At 48.7% G+C, this 21,660-nt stretch overlaps 1 protein-coding gene across 6 annotated transcripts in view; it reads left to right on the plus strand.

Moving 5' to 3' along the window:
* gse1b (Gse1 coiled-coil protein b) overlaps positions 1-21,660 on the plus strand; it is a 514,981-nt gene that overhangs the window by 481,922 nt on the left and 11,399 nt on the right. For all 6 annotated transcript variants that reach the window (XM_078400739.1, XM_078400740.1, XM_078400744.1 and 3 more), the window contains 5 exons: positions 4,526-5,136; positions 8,592-8,704; positions 14,710-14,983; positions 16,316-16,681; positions 19,161-19,430. In XM_078400739.1, coding sequence (XP_078256865.1) covers positions 4,526-5,136; positions 8,592-8,704; positions 14,710-14,983; positions 16,316-16,681; positions 19,161-19,430 — 1,634 coding nt within the window. The remainder of the gene's footprint in view (positions 1-4,525; positions 5,137-8,591; positions 8,705-14,709; positions 14,984-16,315; positions 16,682-19,160; positions 19,431-21,660) is intronic.

The following is a 21,660-nucleotide window of genomic DNA, read 5'->3' on the forward strand; positions in this document are numbered from 1 at the left end:
CCTTAATGTGTAGGGAATGGAGGCAGGAGTGAGATAACATAGAAGTAGTGGAGTGATGGCACAGCAGTAGAGTTGCTGTCTTACAGCGCCAGAGATCCCGGCTGGGGGTGCTGTCTGTACGGGGTTTGTATGTTCTCCCTGTCATCTGCATGGGTTTTCTCTGGGTGCACCGATTTCCTTCCACACTCCAAAGATGTACAGATTTGTGGGGTAATTGGCTCGGTAAAATTAAAAATTTGCCCCAAGTGTGTGTCGGATAGTGTTAGTATGTGGGGATCATGGGTTGGCATTGTCTCAGTGGGCCGAAGGGCCTGATTCCAATGCCGTACCTCCAAAACTAAACAAAACTAAACAAACCACCTTACATTAGCCTGCAATTATTTTCCTCTTCATAGTCCAGGCACCTCTGTTATAATGTGCTGGGGATTGTGCTGGCTGCCTTCTTAGTTTAGTCTAGTTTAGAGATAGAGCGTGGAAACAGCCCCTTCGGCCCACTGAGTCCGTGCTGACCGGCGACCACCCGTGCACTAGTTCCCATTCTACACACTAGGGACAATTTACAGAAGCCAATTAACCGACAAACCTGCACTGATTTGAAAAGTGGGAGGAAACCACTTTTTCAGTCAGAGAGTTGTGAATCTGTGGAATTCACTGCCTCAGAAGGCAGTGGAGGCCAACTCTCTGAATGCATTCAAAAGAGAGCTAGATAGAGCTCTTAAGGATAGCGGAGTCAGGGGGTATGGGGAGAAGGCAGGAACAGGGTACTGATTGAGAATGATCAGCCATGATCACATTGAATGGCGGTGCTGGCTCGAAGGGCCGAATGGCCTCCTCCTGCACCTTTGTCTATTGTCTAAACCGGAGCATCAGGAGGAAACCCACATAGTCACAGGGAGAATGTACAAAGTCTGTAAACACAGCGCTCGTGATCAAACCCGGGTCTCTGGCGCTGTAAGGCAGCAACTCTACCACTGTGCCACCCTCACTGTTCCACTGTGCCACACTCACTGTACCATTGGGCCACCCTCACTGTACCACTGTACCACCGTTACTGTACCACCCTCACTGTTCCACTGTACCACCCTCACAGCGCCAATGTGCCACCCTCACTGTTCCACTGTGCCACCCTCATATGTTCCACTGTGCTGCCCTCACTGTTCCACTGTACCACCCTTACTGTTCCACTGTACCACCCTCACAGCGCCAATGTGCCACCCTCACTGTTCCACTGTACCACCCTCACTGTTCCACTGTACCACCCTCACAGCGCCAATGTGCCATCCTCACTGTTCCACTGTGCCACCCTCATATGTTCCACTGTGCTGCCCTCACTGTTCCACTGTACCACCCTCACAGCGCCAATGTGCCATCCTCACTGTTCCACTGTGCCACCCTCACTGTTCCACTGTACCACCCTCACTGTGCCAATGTGCCACCCTCACTGTTCCAATGTGCCACCCTCACTGTTCCAATGTGCTGCCCTCACTGTACCACCCTCACTGTACCACCCTCACTGTTCCACTGTACCACCCTCACAGCGCCAATGTGCCACCCTCACTGTTCCACTGTACCACCCTTACTGTACCACCCTCACTGTTCCACTGTACCACCCTCACAGCGCCAATGTGCCACCCTCACTGTTCCACTGTGCCACCCTCTGTGCCACTGTGCTGCCGTCACTGTTCCACTGTGCCACCCTCACTGTTCCACTGTACCACCCTCACTGTGCCAATGTGCCACCCTCACTGTTCCAATGTGCCACCCTCACAGCGCCAATGTGCCACCCTCACTGTTCCACTGTGCCACCCTCTGTGCCACTGTGCTGCCGTCACTGTTCCACTGTACCACCCTCACTGTTCCACTGTGCCGCCCTCACTGTGCCACTGTGCTGCCCTTCCGCAGGTAACTGCCACCCACCACCTGTTGTTAATCCGCACACTAGCAGAGCAGGGTCTTGCTGCTGAGTGACTGGCAATGCACCTCTTGCACCTCTGGAGAGATAAGAAGCCGCTGCACCATCGCAACACTTGCACTCATTGCATTGCCACATCAGCAGCTCCCCTGACTTGATTGTCAAATTAAAGCATTGCAGTCTTACAAAAGGCTGCCATCTTTTCAAAGTGATTATCTCTGTGTGACGGCAGCCAGGCCATTCAGCACTCATAGATATTGCACTGCCCAGATGATAGCGCAGATCCATACACTGGCTGCGATTACAGTTAAATGGGGTTTTTAACAGTATGTTGGATGACAAATTATATGTAGATAACCCACACTGATAATTATATGACACTTTGTGGAGAGCAGAGGTCAACATAATTTGCAAGCTGCTGTATTACAATTACTCTTTCCCTCTCAATCTATTGACACAACTCTGAGCGAGACTGGAAAGGTAATTGTATTCACATCTTGAAGCCACAGGGGTTGCACTGAATAAAATTTTCTGACTCTTGTTTGTTCAGCCCATCGGTGGATGATTAAGCATTGCTCACACGGGCTGCCTTCCTCTCTGATGATTTATTATTGTCAAGGTTTTTTTTCTCTCTCTCGGCTTAGCAGGCTAATCAGATATGATAGGAGGTGAGATCGGCGAATCACACTTTATTCTCTGCGTGTGCTTCAAGAGGATGGTTGTGTAATTCAAAGCTTCATAATAACCCCGCCGCCCCGAGCTTCTTCTGTGGCATTTAGGTGTTCTCTAATTAATATTATAATAATACCAGCTCTGTGCTCGGGAAACGCATGATATCCGGCCTCATCTGTCTAATGCCAGCAGATAATTGCATTGTCCTTGACAAAATAAAATAGGCTTCCTCGCAAGCCGTCTGCTCGAATAAAATAACGATGGAAGAATAATGGGAGGACGAGACGCAGATGAGTTGTTGACTTTCATCTCCTTGAGGAAAGGAAGGAAAGAAAAAGATGTCACTGCTGAACATGTAGAATTGACTTGAAACTTCACAACGTTCGGGCAGCACGATAGCGCAGCAGTGGAGTTGCTGCCTTACAGCGCCAGAGGCCCGGGTTCAATCTTGGCTAGTGCTGCCCATACGGAGTTTGTACGTCCTCCCCGTGACCATGTGGGTTTTCTTCAGGTGCTCCAGTTTCCTCCCACACTCCAAAGACGTAAAATTGTAAATTGTCCCTAGTGTGTGTCGGGTTGTGTGAATATGCAGGAATCGAACCCTGGTTTCTGGTGGTGTGAGGCAGCGGCTCCACTGTGTCGGCATGGACTCGGTGGGCCGAAGGGCCTGTTTGTGCGCTGTATCGCTGACCGGCGTGGACTCGGTGGGCCGAAGGGCCTGTTTGTGCGCTGTATCTCTAAACTAAACTAAACTAAACTGAGCTGTGGTCAAAATTTGACCTCTGCGTACTAAATGTGCTATATATTAATAAATACAACCCTTCTGGAGTTTGGTTTCTTTGACGATAATGGATCTGAAGCAGGGTACGACCTTTACATTTTGTTTAACCTCCAGTCCTTTCTGGATGATTAATCTGGATGTCACTATTCAAATAGTATCTGCAGTGATTTAACCAAAGTTTGCAGTTATGTCACATCATTTTATTGATTTAATTTTCTCCTCTATTTCATTTTGTTCCCTCCCTCCCTCCCTCTCTCAAAGGCTGCTCAGGGCTAGAAATGTGTTGTTTTTTTTTACTTGCTTCTAATCAGCACCTGGTAGTTTTGTTTTGTTTATTGTCACTTGTTTAATTTAGTTTAGTTTAGTGATACAGCGTGGAAACAGGCTCTTCGACCCAACAAGTCCACGCTGACCAATGATTACCCGCACACTAGTTATGTAGCCTAGGGACAATTTACAGAAGCCAATAAACCTACAAACTTGCATGTCTTTGGGATGTGGGAGGAAACCAGAGCCCCCGGATAAAACCCATGCGGTCACAGGTAGAACATGCAAACTCCGTACAGACAGCACCCTTAGTCAGGATCGAACCCGGGTCTCTGGCGCTGTAAGGCAGCAACTCTACCGCTGCGCCAATGTGCTTACCGAGGTACAATGAAAAACTTTTGTTGCGTGCTAACCAGTCAGCGGAAAGACTATACACGATTACAATCAAACAGTCCACCTCGAGTGGCTGTGCACTCTACCCCGTTTCTGAAACATTGTTTCATAGACATTAAGGCAACTGAGCTTTCCAAAATAACGAAGAACACTTGTAGAATTGAACATGCCGAAGGCGACACAGTGGAGCCGCTGCCTCACGCCACCAGAAACCAGGGTTCGATCCTGACCTCGGGTGCTGTCTGTGTGGAGTTAGAGATACATCACAGAATATATCGAGGCTAATTGGCTTGGAAATTTGTAAAGTGTTTTAGGATAGTTCTAGTGTAAGCGGTGATCGCTGGGTGGAGCGGACACGGTGGGCCGAAGGGCCTGTTTCTGCGCTGTATCTCTATAAAGTCTACAGATACTGCCAGGACCGTTGAGTTACTCCAGCATTTTGTGTCCTTTTAACCAGCATCTGCAGTTACGTTGCTAACTCGTGCCCTTTGTGTTGCCAGGTCCGTACCGAGCCACTCCCACGACCTCTGTAGCAGAGAACAGCCTCAGCAACTGGGGGCCCCGCCGCCCCTCATCTCCCCCAAGCTCCACCCCAGGGACCACCATTCAGGCCCGGCCGTCCTGTGGAACCCGGTGAGCCTGCTGGACAACCACGCCGAGGCCCGTAAGGCCCACGAGAACCACCTGCTGAACAACTACGCCGGCCACTTCGATTCGTCACGGCAACTGGGCCCGCTGATCAAGGTTGAGAAGAGCCATGGCCACGAGGAGAGCGTCAAGAGGCAAGAGCTGGCGGAGAAGTACCAGCTGCTTCGAGGGGCCAGCTCCTTGGAGAACACCGCGCATTCCCACGTGTACGGGGCACCTTTTGCCGAGCTGGAGAAGTCCGCCCAGTCCATCCTCAGCCAGCAGAGAATGTCCCTGACCTTCCCCCCGCACCACAATGACGTGGGCTTGTTACACAAGTCGCCGGGCGCTTACAGGCAGTCTCACGGCCGGCCGCGGTCTCCGGGCCCCATGTACATCTACGACGAGTCACAGCACCGACACCGCAGGCTGGTCAGCAAGCTGGACCTCGAGGAGAGGAGACGGAGAGAGGCAAAGGAGAAAGGTGAATCTCAGCAGCCCGGACTCGCGACAGAACATGCATGCGCACACACACATTCAATGCACTCACACACACACATGCCCTCTCACACATACACATGTACTCTCATGTACTCTCATACCCATGCATGCACACATTCACGCACACACACGTGCTCACACATATGCACGTACACACACACGCTCATGACAGAGCTCTCACACACACACACACGTGCATGCTCTCACACACACACGCACCATCATACACTCCCGCACGTGTGTTCACACACACCAAGCACTCTCACACAAACACACACGCCAGCGCTTACATACACACACGCACACGCTCAGACACATGCCCGTGCTTTCACACATGCACACCTAAGCTTGCTCACACACACGCACACACATACACTCTCATGCAAGCACTCACACATACACACACACGCATGTTCACACACATGCCTGTGCTCTCACACATGCATGCCTAAGCTCGCTCGCTCACACATGCACACACACACAAGCTCGTTATCACACACATACACATGCTTCAGCTCGCTCATACACATATGCACACACACACATGCTCACATGCACACACATGCTCGCTCACATGCACCCACACGCTCGCTCACATGCACACACACACACATACACACGCTTGTGAATGCATATGCGGGTGTGATATCACAGCAGTCCTCTTCCAAGCAGGTGACCATCAGGGACACGCCGTGGTTCGGCAATGAGTCCATCAACACTCGCAGTAGGGTGAACTCACATGGGTTTTGATTCATTGATACTTTACTATGACATGTGACAGTGAAAGTCTTTGTTTTACATACCATGCACATCGTATGCAAAGAGTTGCCACATATAAGGCACCGACAAAGTTACAAATCATTCATTACAGTCCCCAATGATCCCTATTTGTTCTCGGCGGCTCCCCCTCGCTGGGTCCCTCTTTGTATAGTGGTAAGAAAGTCCAGGACTGTCCCTCACTGTCAGAGGGCATGTGCAAATAAGGTTGCCGATCGCCGGCGTGTCCTAGCAGCTTAGTCCTGGTCTTCCAAAGAGGAGGTGTGGCAATCCCAGGCTTCTCTGTGCAATTCGCTCTTGCTTCGGGAGGAGATGCTGTTGTGTGTGTGTGTGTGCGTGTGTGTGGTGTCAGGCTTGTTCTGGCATCTCAGCTTGCCCCGTCCACTCAGACAGCCTCAGGCAGAGGCGCTGGCTGTCTCGGGCCTTTGTCCCGGAAGTCCAGTCTTAACCACATGGTGGGCGGTACGTGGAGTTTGCTGAACAATTGACTAAACTCGGTGAGTTTCCAAGTCCTCTTCGAGAGCTGAGCACTAAAAATTCTGGGCCTTGGCACTAATGCAGCACCTATGTCAAGCACTAGAGGGCATAACTTTAAGGTGAGATGGGTGTGATGTGTAGAGCAAGCTTTGTACAGAGAGGGTGGTGGGTGCCTGGAAAATGCTGCCTGGGGTGGTGGCAGTGGCAGATACGACAGTGCCATCTAAGAGGCTTTTGGGTAGGCACATAGAGGTGATTAATTTAACGGCATCATGAAATTGTGGGCTGAGAGACCCGTTCCTACGTTGTAGTTTTTTATGTTCTATGTTAATTTTAGATAGAGGAGATTAATATAACTTGGCATCATGTTCAACGTGGATATTATGGGCCATAGGATCTGTTCCTGTGCTGTACTTTAGTTATTTTAATTTTAAATAGAGGAAATTAGTTTAATTTGGCATCATGTTCAGCATGGGCATTGTGGGCCGAAGGGACTGTTCTGTGCTGTACTGTGTTATATAGAGTGTTGCATTGTCAGAGGTTTCACCCATTGGGATAGGTGTCACATTGGTTTATGCCATCTCAGGTGCCACAGTAGAACCCAGGATATAACTCTGTGATAAAACAGAGAGTGTCCTGGCCAATATCTGCCCTGCAGTCCAAGCACTTAAAGAAGGGATTATCAGCCGATTATCACATTGTTACTGATGGAAGCCTGCTGTGCTTAAATTGCCTGCCGTGTGTCTCCCTTTAGAGCTGTTACCAACCACACTTCAAAAGTATTTCATTGGTTTGAATCTCGTAAAAACCTCCTGAAAAGCGATCATCGAACATAAACCGCCACCACTGCACAGGACAGGCCCTTCAGCCCAGCATGTCCATGCCGATCATGGCGGCAAGTTAATCTCGGCCTGCATGTGATCGATATCTGTACGTTCCCTGCATATCCATATGCCTATCTAAAAGCCTCTTGAAACATATCTGCTTCAATCACTACCCCTGGCAGCGTGTTCCTGGCACCCACCACTCTGACGGCACAGTCTGGTGGCACAGCGGTAGAGTTGCTGCCTTCCGGCGCCAGAGACCCCGATTCGATCTTGACTATGAACTCCTACAGAGTTTGTACGCTCTCCCCATAACCATGTGGGTTTTCTCCGGGTGCTCTGGTCCGTCCGTCCCCCCCCCCCCCCCCCCCACACTCCAAAGACGTGCAGGTTTGTAGGTTAATCGGCTTTGGTAAAGATTGTAAATTGTCCCTAGTGTGTAGGATAGTGCTAATGTACCAGGATCACTGGTCGGCGTGGGCTCAGTGGGCCAAATGGTCTGTTTCCGCGCTGTACCTCTAAACTAAACTAAACTAAAATGGAGGACAATTTTCGGTACCATCAGCTCAAACACACTACAAATGTGACCCAGACCACAGGGCTCATCAGTTAATCCTCCAGAGGAGTTCCATTGTCATCGATATCCACTCATTTGAAGGGCAAATAGTTTAGTTTAGTTTAGAGATACAGCATTTAAACGTGCCCTTCAGCCTACCGAATCCACACTGACCATCAATTGCCCATTCACACTAGTTCTGTGTTATCCCACTTTCTCATCCACTCCGTACACACGAGAGGCCATTTGCATAGATCCGTTTAACTATAAACCTGCACGTCTTTGGGATGTGGGAGGTAACTGGAACACACAGAGGAAATGCACAGGGTTACAGGGAGAACGTACAAACTCCACACTGACAGCACCCGAGGTCAGGATCAAACCCGGGTCCCGGGCGCTTTGAGGCAACAGTTCTACTGGCAGCGCCACCGTGTCGCCCTTGTGCGAACATCAACTTAGACACACTACATCGGTGTCTCTGGGATGTGCGTGACCCAGGCCCAAGCACTCATCCATCCGGAGATCCATCGTCATCAACAGCCACTCATCTGTGAGGCACTTCTTTGGAAAAAAAGATTTTCACTTTGAACTGCCGCGAGCTATATTTATAGAGGCAAACTGTGTGTGTGTGTGTGTGTGTGTGTGTGCGTTCATTCGGCTGTAGTTAGTTAATTGAACGACTGAAGCAAACTAATTGGGCAACGCTGCTCAGGATGAATGTGCTGACACAGCGACACGTACTAGCACGCTGTCAGGCTGCATTGTCAGTTATTCTGTCGCCTTGCTTCCAATGTTCCTAATTAGGTCATTACTATGACTTTGATGACTCTTATGATGAAAGCGATGAAGAGGAGGTTCGAGCACATCTCCGACGCGTCTCCGAGCAGCCGCCGCTGAAACTTGACGAATCTTCTGAGGTATGTTAACACTTCGCCACTGCGGCAGCGCTCAGAGCTAAAAATAGGCTGTGCAGTGATAACAAGAAGCTAACACAGTCCCTGGCAGCCTCCTCTCTCTCTATCTCTCCTGCCTTCCTCGCCACATCGTTAATTTTGCCTTTGCCCACCTCTCTCCTGTTAACAAAACCACTCTCTCTGAGCTCCTTGCTCAGGTTTCAATTCTCCCTTCCAGAAAATAGTGGAGGAGGCAGGAGATAAGAGGTACAATTGTGGGCAGGCACACACGATCAAACTAGGTTGAAGCAGGCTGCGTTAGTTGAGGTACTGGTATCACTCAGGGTAATGCTTGTCAAATGTGTTGGTGGTTTTGCAGATATCAGTGTGTGCCTTTGCTCACTATAAAGGAAGCTGCCTGTCTTCTGGCTCTCAAGCATTCACAGCTCAATAAGAGGTAGTATTGATGCATAGAATGCAGGCATTGGGATTGTAAAGAGCAATATTAAAAGGCACCAACTTGCTTGGAACACAGCAAATTTCCCGTTTGGTTACATATTGCAGCCTGGGATAAAAGGCAGAGATTTCCCCAGAATCAGGACCAACTGATATAACAGTGCTCTGTTCTCCCGAGATGCTGCCTGACCCGCTGAGTTACTGCAGCAGTTTGTGTCAATATTTGGTGTAAACCAGCGTCTGCAGTTCCTTTCTACACATTGCTGGATTCTTGTCTGACTATTCTAGTCATTCCTTCTAATTCCTGCTCCCGTACAGCAGAAGGTACAGAGGCTTGGAGGCGTGCACCACAGCATCTTCCCCTCTGTTAGCAGGCTTCTGAACAGTCCTTCCATAAGCTTGGGTGCTGTCCGATTCACCTTTACCCCATTGTGTACATGGAACTGGTGCGCGACGATGCTGAGAACTATATTCTGCACTCTGTATCTTCCCCTTTGCCCAATCTATTGTACTTGAGTTTGTATTTATGTATAGCATTATCTGATCTGATGGGATGGCATGCTAACAAAGATTGTCACTGTACCTCGATACACTTCAGATTTAGCATGGAAACAGGCCCTTCGGCCCAACTAGTCCGCGCTGACCATCGATCTCCCCATACACTAGCACTATCCTATGTACTAGCGATAATTTACAATTGATAGAAGCCAATTAATCTTCAAACCTGTAAGTCTAGAGTATGGAAGGAAATCGGAGCATCTGGAGAAAACCCACGCGGTCACGGGGAGAACGTACAAACTCCGAACAGACAGCACCCGTGGTCACGACCAAACCCGGGTTTCCATCGCGGTAAGGCAGCAACTCTACCGCTGCGCCACCGTGCTGCCTCGTGATAATAATAAGCCTAAAGCTAAGTGCATAGCGTCTTCTGCAAGGGAGGTTGAGGCAGATGCAATCTTGGGGATTAGTGCTGAGAGGAAAACACAACTGCAGATTAAGTTCACAGGATCGGAGAGAGAGGGGAACCAACTGCATTGCTCCTGCAGAATACCAGGGTGTACTTAGTGGGCCAATGGCCTCCTCCTGGGCTATTGCAGTGATGTGAATAAATGGCTTTTAGACTCTTTTACCGTGACTGTCTATCTGGGAATATACCTCACTGGAGAAAAGGAACAGTTGATGTTTCTTGTCGAGACCCTTCTTCAGTCTGAAGAAGGGTCTCCACCTGAAACATCACCTATTCCTTGCCTCCAGAGATGCTGCCTGACCCGCTGAGTTACTCCAGCATTTTGTATCTACCTTCCGTGTAAAAAGCATCTGCAGTTCCTTCCTACACAGTAAGCCTCCCTTGTCTGTCAGACTTAATGTTCCACGGTGTGCGATATTTATCACCTGAATCTCCAGGGGTCACAGTGCCATATCCTGATGAATTAGTTGAACAATCTTTTTAGCCATTATAACTACTGAGCCATCTTTCCTCATTGTTAAATCCCATCCCTATAATAACAGCTCCCAGATGGTTTTATCACTGTGGTGTCTTTAATTTTATGCAGTTACAGAGACGGCTGCTTCACATTGCGTTCTGCGATGAGTGGTTTATCTACCACAGTGAGGGCTGACCTCTTTGAAACTTACCAAATAGTGAAAGGCCTGGATAGAGTGGATGTGAAGAGGATGTTTCTACTAGTGGGAGAGTCTCGTACCAGAGGCCCTAGCCTCTGAATCAAAGGACGTATCTTTAGATAGGGGCTGAGAAGGAATTTCTTTAGCCAGACGGTGGTGAATCTGTGGAATTCATTGCCACAAACGGCTGTGGAGCCCAAGTCAATGGATATTTTTCAGGCGGAGATTGTCAGATTCTTGATTAGTAAGAGCAGGGGTTATGGGGAGAAGGCAGGAGAATGAGGTTGAGAGGGAAAGAAAGATCAGCTATGATTGAATGGTGGAGTAGACTTGATGGGCCGAATGGTCTAATTCTGCTCCTACGACTTATGAGTAGAACAGAAAATGCTGGAGTAACTCAGCGGATCAGGCAGCATCTCTGGAGAAAAGGTTGAGACCCTTCTTCAGACATTCTTCAGACTTCTGAAGAAGGGTCTCGACCCACAACATCATGCATTCCTTTTCTCCAGAGTTGCTGCCTGTCCCGCTGAGTTACTCCAGCATTTTGTGTCTATTTTCAGACATTGTAGTTGGGGAGAGAGAGCTGGGACAGAGATGGGGGCAAGAATTTTGTTTTCTGTGCAACATTCCAACATCTACATTTCTTTGTGTCTAATACCTGCCACAGTGCTAAAGATAGAGCAGGTCTTGCAAGAATCAGAAATAAACTGGACTGTCCTTTGCCAGTAAACAGAACCGAGTGGGGGAAATCAGCCTTCAGCCAAAGGCAGCAGTGCAGAGAGTATTCCCTGCATACTTGGTATGCATTATTCACTGTTCACGAACTATGGTGTCTCTCATTGTTGAACGTTGTCTGTGATGTTGGAGATCCTGCAACATGGGATGGAATTACCAGTAGATCAGAAAATCTTGGAGATTGACAGATTCGTGATTAGTACGGGGGTTGAGTAGGGAGTGTCAGCATGTAGACCCAGTGATGATGAAGGAACTGGTACATCATGTTTGGCACAGACATTGTGGGCCGAGTGGCCTGTTCCTATGCTGTACTCTTGTGCGGTGCACGGGGTGGGGAGGAAGCCGTGGGTGGTGGTGCTTCCCATGAACCTGCTGCCGTTGTCCACATTCCAGTGTCACGGTCTTTAATCACTGATAGACTAATGCAAACTGCCAACATATTGACCTGAATTAGGTGTAAAAACTATTTAAATTAGTCCCGAGTTAATCAATCTTCATTTAATTACATTATCATCTCGCTGCATTTCTCTGCTCCCTCAACTGATGTTCACAATTAAAGGGCTGAATGGGATCATTAGTTCTCACACTCATGAATGCAGCCAGCTTGGAATCAGCTGCAACAGGACTGGCTGTGGAACTTCAGCGATTCTTTTTTTTTGCAGAGTTACTTCAGAAGAAATGTTCTGTTGAGATTTTCCCCATTGAGTCATTCAGCATGGAAACAGGCCCTTCGGCCCAACTTGCCCACACCGGCCAACATGTCCCATCTATACTAGTCTCATCTGCCTGTGTTTGGCCCATATCCCTCTAAACCTGTCCTGTCCATGCACCTGTCTAAATGTTCCTTAAACATTGCAATAGTACCTGCCTCAACTACCTACCTCCTCCGGTAGCTCGTTCCATTTGCCCACCAACCTTTGTGTGAAAAAGTTACCTCTCAGGTTCCCATTAAATCTTTCCCCCCTTGCCTTCAACCTATGTCCTCTGGTTCTTGATTCCCCTACTCTGTGCAAGAGACTCTGTGCGTCATCCTCGTATGATTTTGTACAATCTCCTCTTTTGTTGGGGAATGCTCATAGAGTAATTGAGGCCCTTCGGCCCACCATGTCCATGCAGACCATCAAGAACTAATCCCATTCACTGCCATTGAGTTCAGAGATGTGGTGTGCATTCTGTCACCCAGACGACTTGATGATTGTATGTCACTCAGCTCATTCTCATCCGCTGCCGGGGAGATGGTGCAAAGGGCGGCACAGTGGTACAGCTGGTAGTGCCGCTGCCTTGCAGCACCAGAGTCCAGCCTCAATCCCTGACTTTAGACTTTAGAGGAAAAGAGTGGAAACAAGCCCAGCATGTCTGCACTGACCAGCGATCACCCAATACACCAGTTCTATCCTGCACACGGGATCATTTACAATTTCTCAAAGCCAACAAACCTGTATGGCTTTGGAGTGTGTGAGGAAACCGGAGCACCCAGAGAAAACCCACACGGTCCCAGGGGGAACATACAAACACCGTACAGACAGCAGCCCGTGTTGAGTTTGGGCATTCTCCCTGTGACCACATGGGTCTCCTCCCGAGTGCTCAGGTTTCCGCCCACATCCTAAAGATGTATTTTAACTGGCCTCTGCAATTTGTCCCTGGATGCAAAGGTGGTATGACATAGTACTACAAAGACGTACAGGTTTGTAGGCTAATTGGCTTGGTAAAATTGTAAATTGTCCCGAGTGTGTGTTGGACGGTGTTAGTGTGCGTGGATTGCTGTGCGGTGTGGACTTGGTGGGCCGAATGGCCTGTTTCCGTGCTGTATCTCTAAACTAAATTAAACTAAACTAGTTTGAATGATTGAGCAATGGTTGGCGTGGACTCGGAGGGCCGAAGGGCCTGTTTCATTGCTGTATCTTTCAATCACAGGGAGAGGACTTTGCTGTAAGATAGTAATAGGATAAAACAGTGCAGGTGTTCAGAATTCTTCACTGTCAGCAGTCTTCCTATTGAGGTCTGCTCTATCAGAGGGGATGGCATAGAAAGATGTCTGGGGCAGTGTGGCAAGGCAGTCAGCATGGATGTACCGTCTGTTACACACAGCACCAACAGTTCGTTTGATTAAAGTCTGTGCACCTAAATGTCAAGCAACACCTCCACCTGTGACAGGTTTCGATCCCAATATTTCCAAACAACATAGTTGGGGGCCATCAAGTCTCTGTTGGCTCTCCGAGCAATGTTTTGAGAAGACTAACCAATTAAAAAGGTTTACTTTCTGAAGCAACCACAAGTCCTCCTTCCTCCCACACCCCAAGTCTCAGGTACTCTGAGATGAATCGTAAAACTGGAGGAACTCAGCGGGTCAGGGAGCAACTGTGGAGGGAATGGACAGACGATGTTTCAGGATCATCAATCTGATGGAAGATCCTGGCACGAAATGTCATCAGTCTGTTTGCTCCACAGACGACATGGAGTGGCACGGTGGCGCAGCGATAGAACTGCTGCCTTGCAGTGCCAGAGACCCGGGTTTGATCCTGACTACGGGTGCCGTCTGTATGGAGTTTGTACCTTCTCCTCGTGACCACGTGGGTTTTCGCCCAGGTTCCAAAGACGTGCAAGATTGTAGGTTAATTGGCTTTGTAAATTGTGCCTGGTGTGTAGGATAGATCTAGTGTACGGGTGATCGTTGGGTGGGCATGGACTCGATGGGTCTAAGGGTCTGTATCCCTGCTGTATCTCTAAAACTAAGACTAAAGATGCTACCTGACCTGCTGAGTTCCTCCAGCACTTTGTGTTTTGCGCAAGTCCCATGTGTCATATAGTCATACAATGCCTGTAGAGTCATACAGACCATTCAGCCCAACTTGCCCACACCGACCAACAGGTCCCATCTACATTCGTCCCACCTACCTGCTTTTGGCCCATAACCCTCGAAACCTGTCTTATCCATGTACCTGTCTAAATATTTTTTAAACATTGCAATGGTACCCACCTCCTCCGGCAGCTCGTTCTATACACCCACCACCCTTCTGGTTACCCCTCAGGCTCCAATTAAATCCTTCCCCCCTCACTTTAAACCCATGTCCTCTGATTCTCGAGTGTGTCTCTAGGACGTGGAGTTGAGAGGGAAAGATAGATCGGCCATGATTGAATGGCGGAGGAGGCCTGATGGGCCGAATGGCCTAATTCTGCTCCTCTTGCTTATGGACTTATCACCTTTGTGCTTTCAGAAGCTGGATTTCCTCCGTGTCTTCGGCCTGACCACCAAGGCCCGGAGGGAGGAGCTGCTGAGGCAGAAGAGGCGCAAGAGGCGGCGGATGCTGATGGAGAGGAGTCCCTCGCCTCCGCCGGTCCCCAGCAAGAGGCACGAGCCCTCGCCTCGGCTGCTGCCGCCGCCCAACAAGTACACCACCGATGAGATGAACAGCATGCCCGACCTGGCGGAGAAGAAGAGGTTCCTAACGTCCTTCAGCCTTGCTCACATCCACCCGGAGAAACGAAAGGGTAGGAGTTACTTCTCCTTATTCTCAGACGGCAGCAGCTCCAGGCTAACACAACAGGCAGGTTTATTTATTCACAAGATGCTGGAGTAACTCAGCAGGTCAGGCAGCATCTCGGGAGAGAAGGAATGGGTGACCCTTCTTCAGAAGGGTCTCGACCCAAAATGTCACCCATTCCTTCTCTCCCGAGATGCTGCCTGACCTGCTGAGTTACTCCAGCATTTTGTGAATAAATCGATTTGTACCAGCATCTGCAGTTATTTTCTTATAGAACAGGCAGGTTTCCTCCGGGAGCCGTGTTTGCCTGCTCACCGGACCCAGCTACCTTTGGGGAGGAGTAGGGTGCTCGTCTAGTGCAAGATAAAGTCCGATTAAAGATATCATATCATATCATCATATCATATATATACAGCCGGAAACAGGCCTTTTCGGCCCTCCAAGTCCGTGCCGCCCAGTGATCCCCGTACATTAACACTATCCTACACCCACTAGGGACAATTTTTACATTTACCCAGCCAATTAACCTACATACCTGTACGTCTTTGGAGTGTGGGAGGAAACCGAAGATCTCGGAGAAAACCCACGCAAGTCACGGGGAGAACGTACAAACTCCTTACAGTGCAGCACCCGTAGTCAGGATCGAACCTGAGTCTCCGGCGCTGCATTCGCTGTAAAGCAGCAACTCTACCGCTGCGCTACCGTGCCGAAGGTCTCCAACATAATAGATGATAGATGATAGATGATAGATGATAGGTGATAGGTCAGGTCTTCTCTCTGGTTGGTGATAGGATGGTTCAGTTGCCTGATAACAGATGGGAAGAAAGTGCCCCTGAATCTGGAGGTGTGCGTTCTCACGCTTCTGTACCTCCTGCCGGACAGGAGAGGGGGTTTCAGCACCCTGTGGAACCCACTCACTTTGCAAGTTCATAGTTCTCTCTTCATTTGTCTGCTTCTTCAAAGCTTGGTGTTAATGGAGGTATTTACAGTGTCTCTCTCTCTACCTCATAGAAAGGGAAAGGCTGGCGGAGATGATTCAGTCCATCAAACAGAAGGCACAACCTTCAGACGCGCCTTTTAAATATGTCACTCCTCTGTCATGTACCAGTCCCAGATCTGCTCAGGCCAGTGAGTAATAATCTCTTTAAAAGGGCCCTAATCTAACTAACTGTGTCCCAACGTTAGTCCGTTCCTTCGGACAGGATAAATTAAACTTTAAAAAATAATATCTCTTTTCAAAACACTGATCTGGGTATATTTCTGTAATGTTGAAGAGGCTTTTCTGAACAACTCTCGTCTTGAAACCTTGCACGTTTCTTTGTCGTTGTTGCCCTCACAGAGGAGATGCCGAGTGCACATTCGGCAGTCGAGTCGGACAGGCCGCCCAGTGCCGCCCCACCCCCGCCGGAGCTCCGCAGGACCGCCGAGCTGGTCAGACCGCAGCCGCCAAAACCCCCGGAGGCGGCCGCCAGGCCGAAGGAGGCGGTGCCGCCCGGTGACAAGAGCAGGGCGCAGGAAGGGCATGCTGGGCGGAGGGCGGTCAGCCTGCTCAGTGATGCCGGGCAGAAGAACAGTCCCAGCTCCGCCACCTACAGGGCGGGCGAGAAGAGCAAACCTTGGGAGGCCTTCATGGCCGAGGACTTCGCCCAGCAGTTCCACGAGTCTGTATTGCAGTCCACACAACGAGCATTACAGAAGCACAAAGGTAGGTGGGAACGAGGGACGTGCACCGCTACACTAGTACCTGAAGAAGGATAGAGTAGAATTGGAGGCAGTCCAAAGAGATTGGACTGGGTTATTCTAAGAGAGATACAAAATGCTGGAGTAACTCAGCGGGAACAGGCAGCATCTCAGGGGAGAGAAAGAATATGAGACGTTTCGGGTCACAACCCTTTTCAAACACCTGAAGAAGGGTTCCGACCTGAATCGTCTCCTATTGTTTTTACTCCAGAGATGCTGCCTGACCCGCTGAGTTACTCCAGCATTTTGTGTCTAAGATCCACATGGACTTAGATTTTAGACTTTGAGAGACAGCGTGGGAACAGGCACTTCGGCCCACCGAGTCCGTGCCGATCAGCGATCACTCCATACGCTAGCACTATCCAACACACTAGGGACAATTTACAGCAGCCAATTAATCCCCGGTTAAAATTGCGGCTGAAATCGCTGGCCTGTGCTGGGTAAAATTTAGAATAGCAAGTTGACCACTTGAGGTTATTGAGCTTGGTGCCGAAATTTGCAGCCCCCCGGTCAAAAGATAAAGTCCAATTGCTGCTCCGCACAAGAGCTTTCAAAGAGAAAAGCACGAAGTGGAGGAGCTCGGCGGGTCAGGCAGCGTTTCTGGGGGACTTGCTAAGGTGGCGCTTCAGGTTGGGACCCTTCCTCAGACAGACGGTGGTGGGGGAAGAAGGCTAGAACAGAGGTGGGAGTGGGGCAAAGCCTAGTGAGTGATTGCGGAATCAGGAGAAGCAGGTTTGGTTGGCAGGTGCAAGGGACAGAGGCTGGAGATGAAAAGGATGTTAAGGAGAGGAGGGGCGTGAAATGTAAAGCCAGAGGAAGGGATACAACTAGAATAGGATGGAGGGACAGTGGGAGGAATGGGTGTGCATCATGGCAGGGCATAGGAAAGAGAGGATGCAAGAAACTGAAGGGGCGTTATCTAAAATTGTAGAATTCAATGTTCACGCTGTTGGGTTGTAAGCTACCCAAATGAAATATGAGATGCTGCTCCTCCAGTGTGCGTGTAGACTCACTCCGGCAATGGAGGAAGCCCAAGATTGATATGGGAATGGGAAGTGGTTAAAATGGTTAGCGGTAGTTTTCACTCTAGTTTGCTGCTTGCCACAAAATGCCTGTGATTTAGCAACAGTTGCTTGTGCAGTCATCAGAAAGCTGAGCTCCTGCTGAGCTTGAAGCGGATCCAGCCTAGTGCTCTCACAACAAGCATCCCATTAACGAGCTGTCTTTTAGCCAAAAGGAAATTATGAACTTGTCTCCCAGCAGTAATTGCAAATGATTATTTGTTTACGTTTTTTATTAGTTTGTGCGACTCTACTGGCTTAAACTCAGGCCTGAGTGAGCACAGGCAAACGAAAACAGTGAATGGAAAGGCCTATATTATTCTGCTCAGCTTAATAACTCAGATTCAAGGGGTTGGTTAGTTTTGTAAAACAGATGAGAAAAGGTAGAGACAGAGCATTGAATGAAGGCACGCAGAAAGGGGATATGGAAGAGCAATGGAAATTGCTGAAGAGCTTGACAACTCTTGGCCTGTACTCGCTGGAATCTATAGGAATGGAGGGGATCTAATTGAAACTTACCGAATAGTGAAAGGCCTGGATAGAGTGGATGTGGAGAGGTTGTTTCCACTAGTGGAAGATCTATGACCAGTGGGCTCAGAATAAAAGGACGTACCTTTAGAAAGGAGATGAGGAGGAATTTCTTTAGTCAGACGATGGTGAATCAGTGGAGTTCATTTCCACAGACAGCTGTGGAGGCCAAGGCACTGGGCACTTTAAAGCAGAGATTGACAGGTTCTTGATTAGTAAGGATGTCAAAGGTACCAGGGAGAAGACAGGAGAATGGGGTTGAGGGTTTCGTCCAGGTGCTCCGGATTCCTCCCGCATTCCAAAGACGTGTGAGCTTGTAGGTTAAATGACCTCTGAAAACTCCCCCTAAATGTGTGAGGAGTGGATGAGAAAATAGGATAACATAGAACTTGTGTGAACTGGTGATTGATGGTGGGCTGAATGGCCTGTTTCCATGCTGTATCTGGAACTCTCTTCTGCAAATAACAATTGATGCCTTTCAGTTTTTACCAAAGGCATCAATGTACGGGTTGTCCGTGATGTAATTGAAAGATAGAACAGGCTCATGGGGCTGAATGGCCTTCAGTTGCATGTTCCACATACATATATCGTCATGTTTATATGACATTTAAGAAACATTTGAACAGGTACATGGATAGGACAGGTTAAGGGGGACATGGGCCAAACACGGGCAGATGGGTCTAGTGTAGATGGGTCAGTCGACGTGGGCAAGTTGGGCCGAAGAGCCTGTTTCCATGCTGTATGACTCTAAAGATAGACAGGCAGCATCTCTGGAGAGAAGGAACGGGTGGCGTTTCGGGTCGAGACGCCCTCATTCAAAGCATTGAATATTTCCGAATATCTGTTTCTGTTCAGGCACCACAGTGACGTTATCCACTGAGCAAAAGCACAAGCTGAACACCTCTGTCCGATACAACATTCCAGAGATCCACTCCTCCGGCAGAACACTGTTTACGCATCAGAACGGCCAGCACGCAGCCACCCAGACCAGGAAAGGGGTTGTGTGTGAGCAGGAGGAGGACTCCGACAATGAAGACGACGAGGAAGAGGAAGATGCAAGGCCTTTCCATTCAAAATGGCAGGGCATTGAAGCTGTCTTTGAGGCTTACCAGGAGTATGTCGAAGGTAGGTTGTTCACACGTTCTAGGAGCAGAACTAGGCCATTCGGCCCATCAAGCCTACTCCACCCTTCAATCATGGCTGATCTATCTTTCCCACTCAACCCCATTCTCCTGCCGTCTCCCCATAACATCTGACACCCGTACTAATCAAGAATCTGTCGATCTCCAATTTAGAAATATCCATTGGCTTGGCCTCCACAGCAGTCTGTAGCAATGAATTCCACAGATTCACTGCCCTCTGACTAAAGAGCAATGTGCCAGGATACGTTTACTTTAGACTTTAGAGATACAGCGCAAAAACAGGCCCTTTGGCTCACTGTGTCCGTGCCGACCAGCGATCCCACACTATCCTACACACTAGGGCTAATTTTACAAATTTTTACCGACGCCAGTTAACCTACAAACCTGTACGTCTTTGGAGTGTGGGAGGCTATCGGGGCACCCGGAGAAAACCCACATCATCACAGGGTTAACGTACAAAGTCCGTACAGACTGCACTCGTTAGGATCGAACCAGGGTCTCTGGTGCTGTGAAGCAGCAACTCTACCACTGTATCCCTGGTGTGTAGTTAGCCAAAGTAAGTTGTCAAGTCCAGTGCACTCACTTCAGCCAAAATGGATGAAAGCAATACTCTTATTTCCTCACTTTCCAACACCCAACGTATGGGTTCCATTTTGCTGTGTCCACAACCACCACCACCCCACATTCTGTGATTGTTATCTGGAGAAACAATGGAGCTACGTTTTAACATCCAAACCTGAATGATGTGACTTCGAATAGAAACATCCCCAACATTGAAAAAGCCAACTCAATACTGATCCAGCAAAAGTGGTGCAGCATCCAGCACACTACCCACTATCGTTTTTAATAGCCCAGAGGTACTTGTGGTGAGAGCCTATGATCGTCAACTCCTTTTCTGCCCTCAGTAGTTAGTACTGTGGGATACCCAATGCTAAATAGAGTCATAGAGTGTGGTAATAGGCTCACTAACATGTCCCATCTACACTAGTCCCATCTGTCTACGTTTGGCCCATATCCCTCAAACTTATCCTATCCATGTACCTGTCTAAATGTTTATTAAATGGTGTGATAGTACCTGCCACATCTACCTCCTCCACAGCTCGTTCCATACACCCACCACCCTTTGTGTGAAAAAGTTATCCCTCAGGTTCCTATTAAATCTCCCCCTTCACCTTAAACCTATGTCCTCTGGTTCTCGATTCCTCTACTCTGAGCAAGAGACTGTGCTCCTACCCGATCTATTCCTCTCATAATTTAGTAGAATTAAATACTACTAAATACGATCTATTCCTCTACAAAGCACAAGCCAATGATAACACTACAGTCAAGGCTTTGCCTGAGTCATCACCCAGAGAGTTGTGAATTTGTGGAATTCTCTGCCACGGAGGGCAGTGGAGGCCAAATCACTGGATGAATTTAAGAAAGAGTTAGATAGAGCTCTGGGGACCAGTGGAATCAAGGGATATGGGGAGAAGTTGGGCACAGGTTACTGATTGTGGATGATCAGCCATGATCACAATGAATGGCGGTGCTGGCTCGAAGGGCCGAATGACCTCCTCCTGCACCTATTTTCTATGTCTACGTTATCTTTCTAAACTAAACTAAACAATGTAATCACAAACCTTTTGCCTATCTGCCTGCGCTTTTAATCTCTCCACCTTTAACACCCTGTCACACCACTGAGAACACCAACAATGGAAGTGGTCAGCATCATTTTCAATACCAAGTGAGATGGACTGAATGAAGACATAAATGCGACATGGAAGCTGTTTACAGCAGCATGTTGTTTGATTGGTGAAGGGAGATAAAACATCCTTTTTCTTGCAAGGCCTTCAGGGGAGTTTTAAAATCAGTGAAAACTGAAAAGATGACGGGCCTAATAATCACTGACTTTTCCTGATATTCTGTGAGCACTTCAGGTTGAAGTATCAATTCTGGCGTAGACAGTAAGAACTTTTTTTCCCAGGGTGGAAATGACAACGACTAGAAGGCAGAGCTTTGATGCGAGAGGGGCAAAGGTTAAAGGAAATGTGCGGGGCAAGTTTATGACACAAAGAATGGTGGGTGCCTGCAATGTGCTGCCAGGCAGGGTGGTGGTTGAGACAGATACAATGGTGGTGTTGAAGAGGCTTTTAGATGGGCACAAGGATATAGAAGGATATGGATCATGTACAGGCAACACACATTAGCTTGATTTCATGTTCAGCCTGGAC

This window comes from Rhinoraja longicauda, chromosome 6 (assembly GCF_053455715.1).
Source record: "Rhinoraja longicauda isolate Sanriku21f chromosome 6, sRhiLon1.1, whole genome shotgun sequence".
In the NCBI taxonomy this organism is placed as follows: domain Eukaryota; kingdom Metazoa; phylum Chordata; class Chondrichthyes; order Rajiformes; family Arhynchobatidae; genus Rhinoraja; species Rhinoraja longicauda.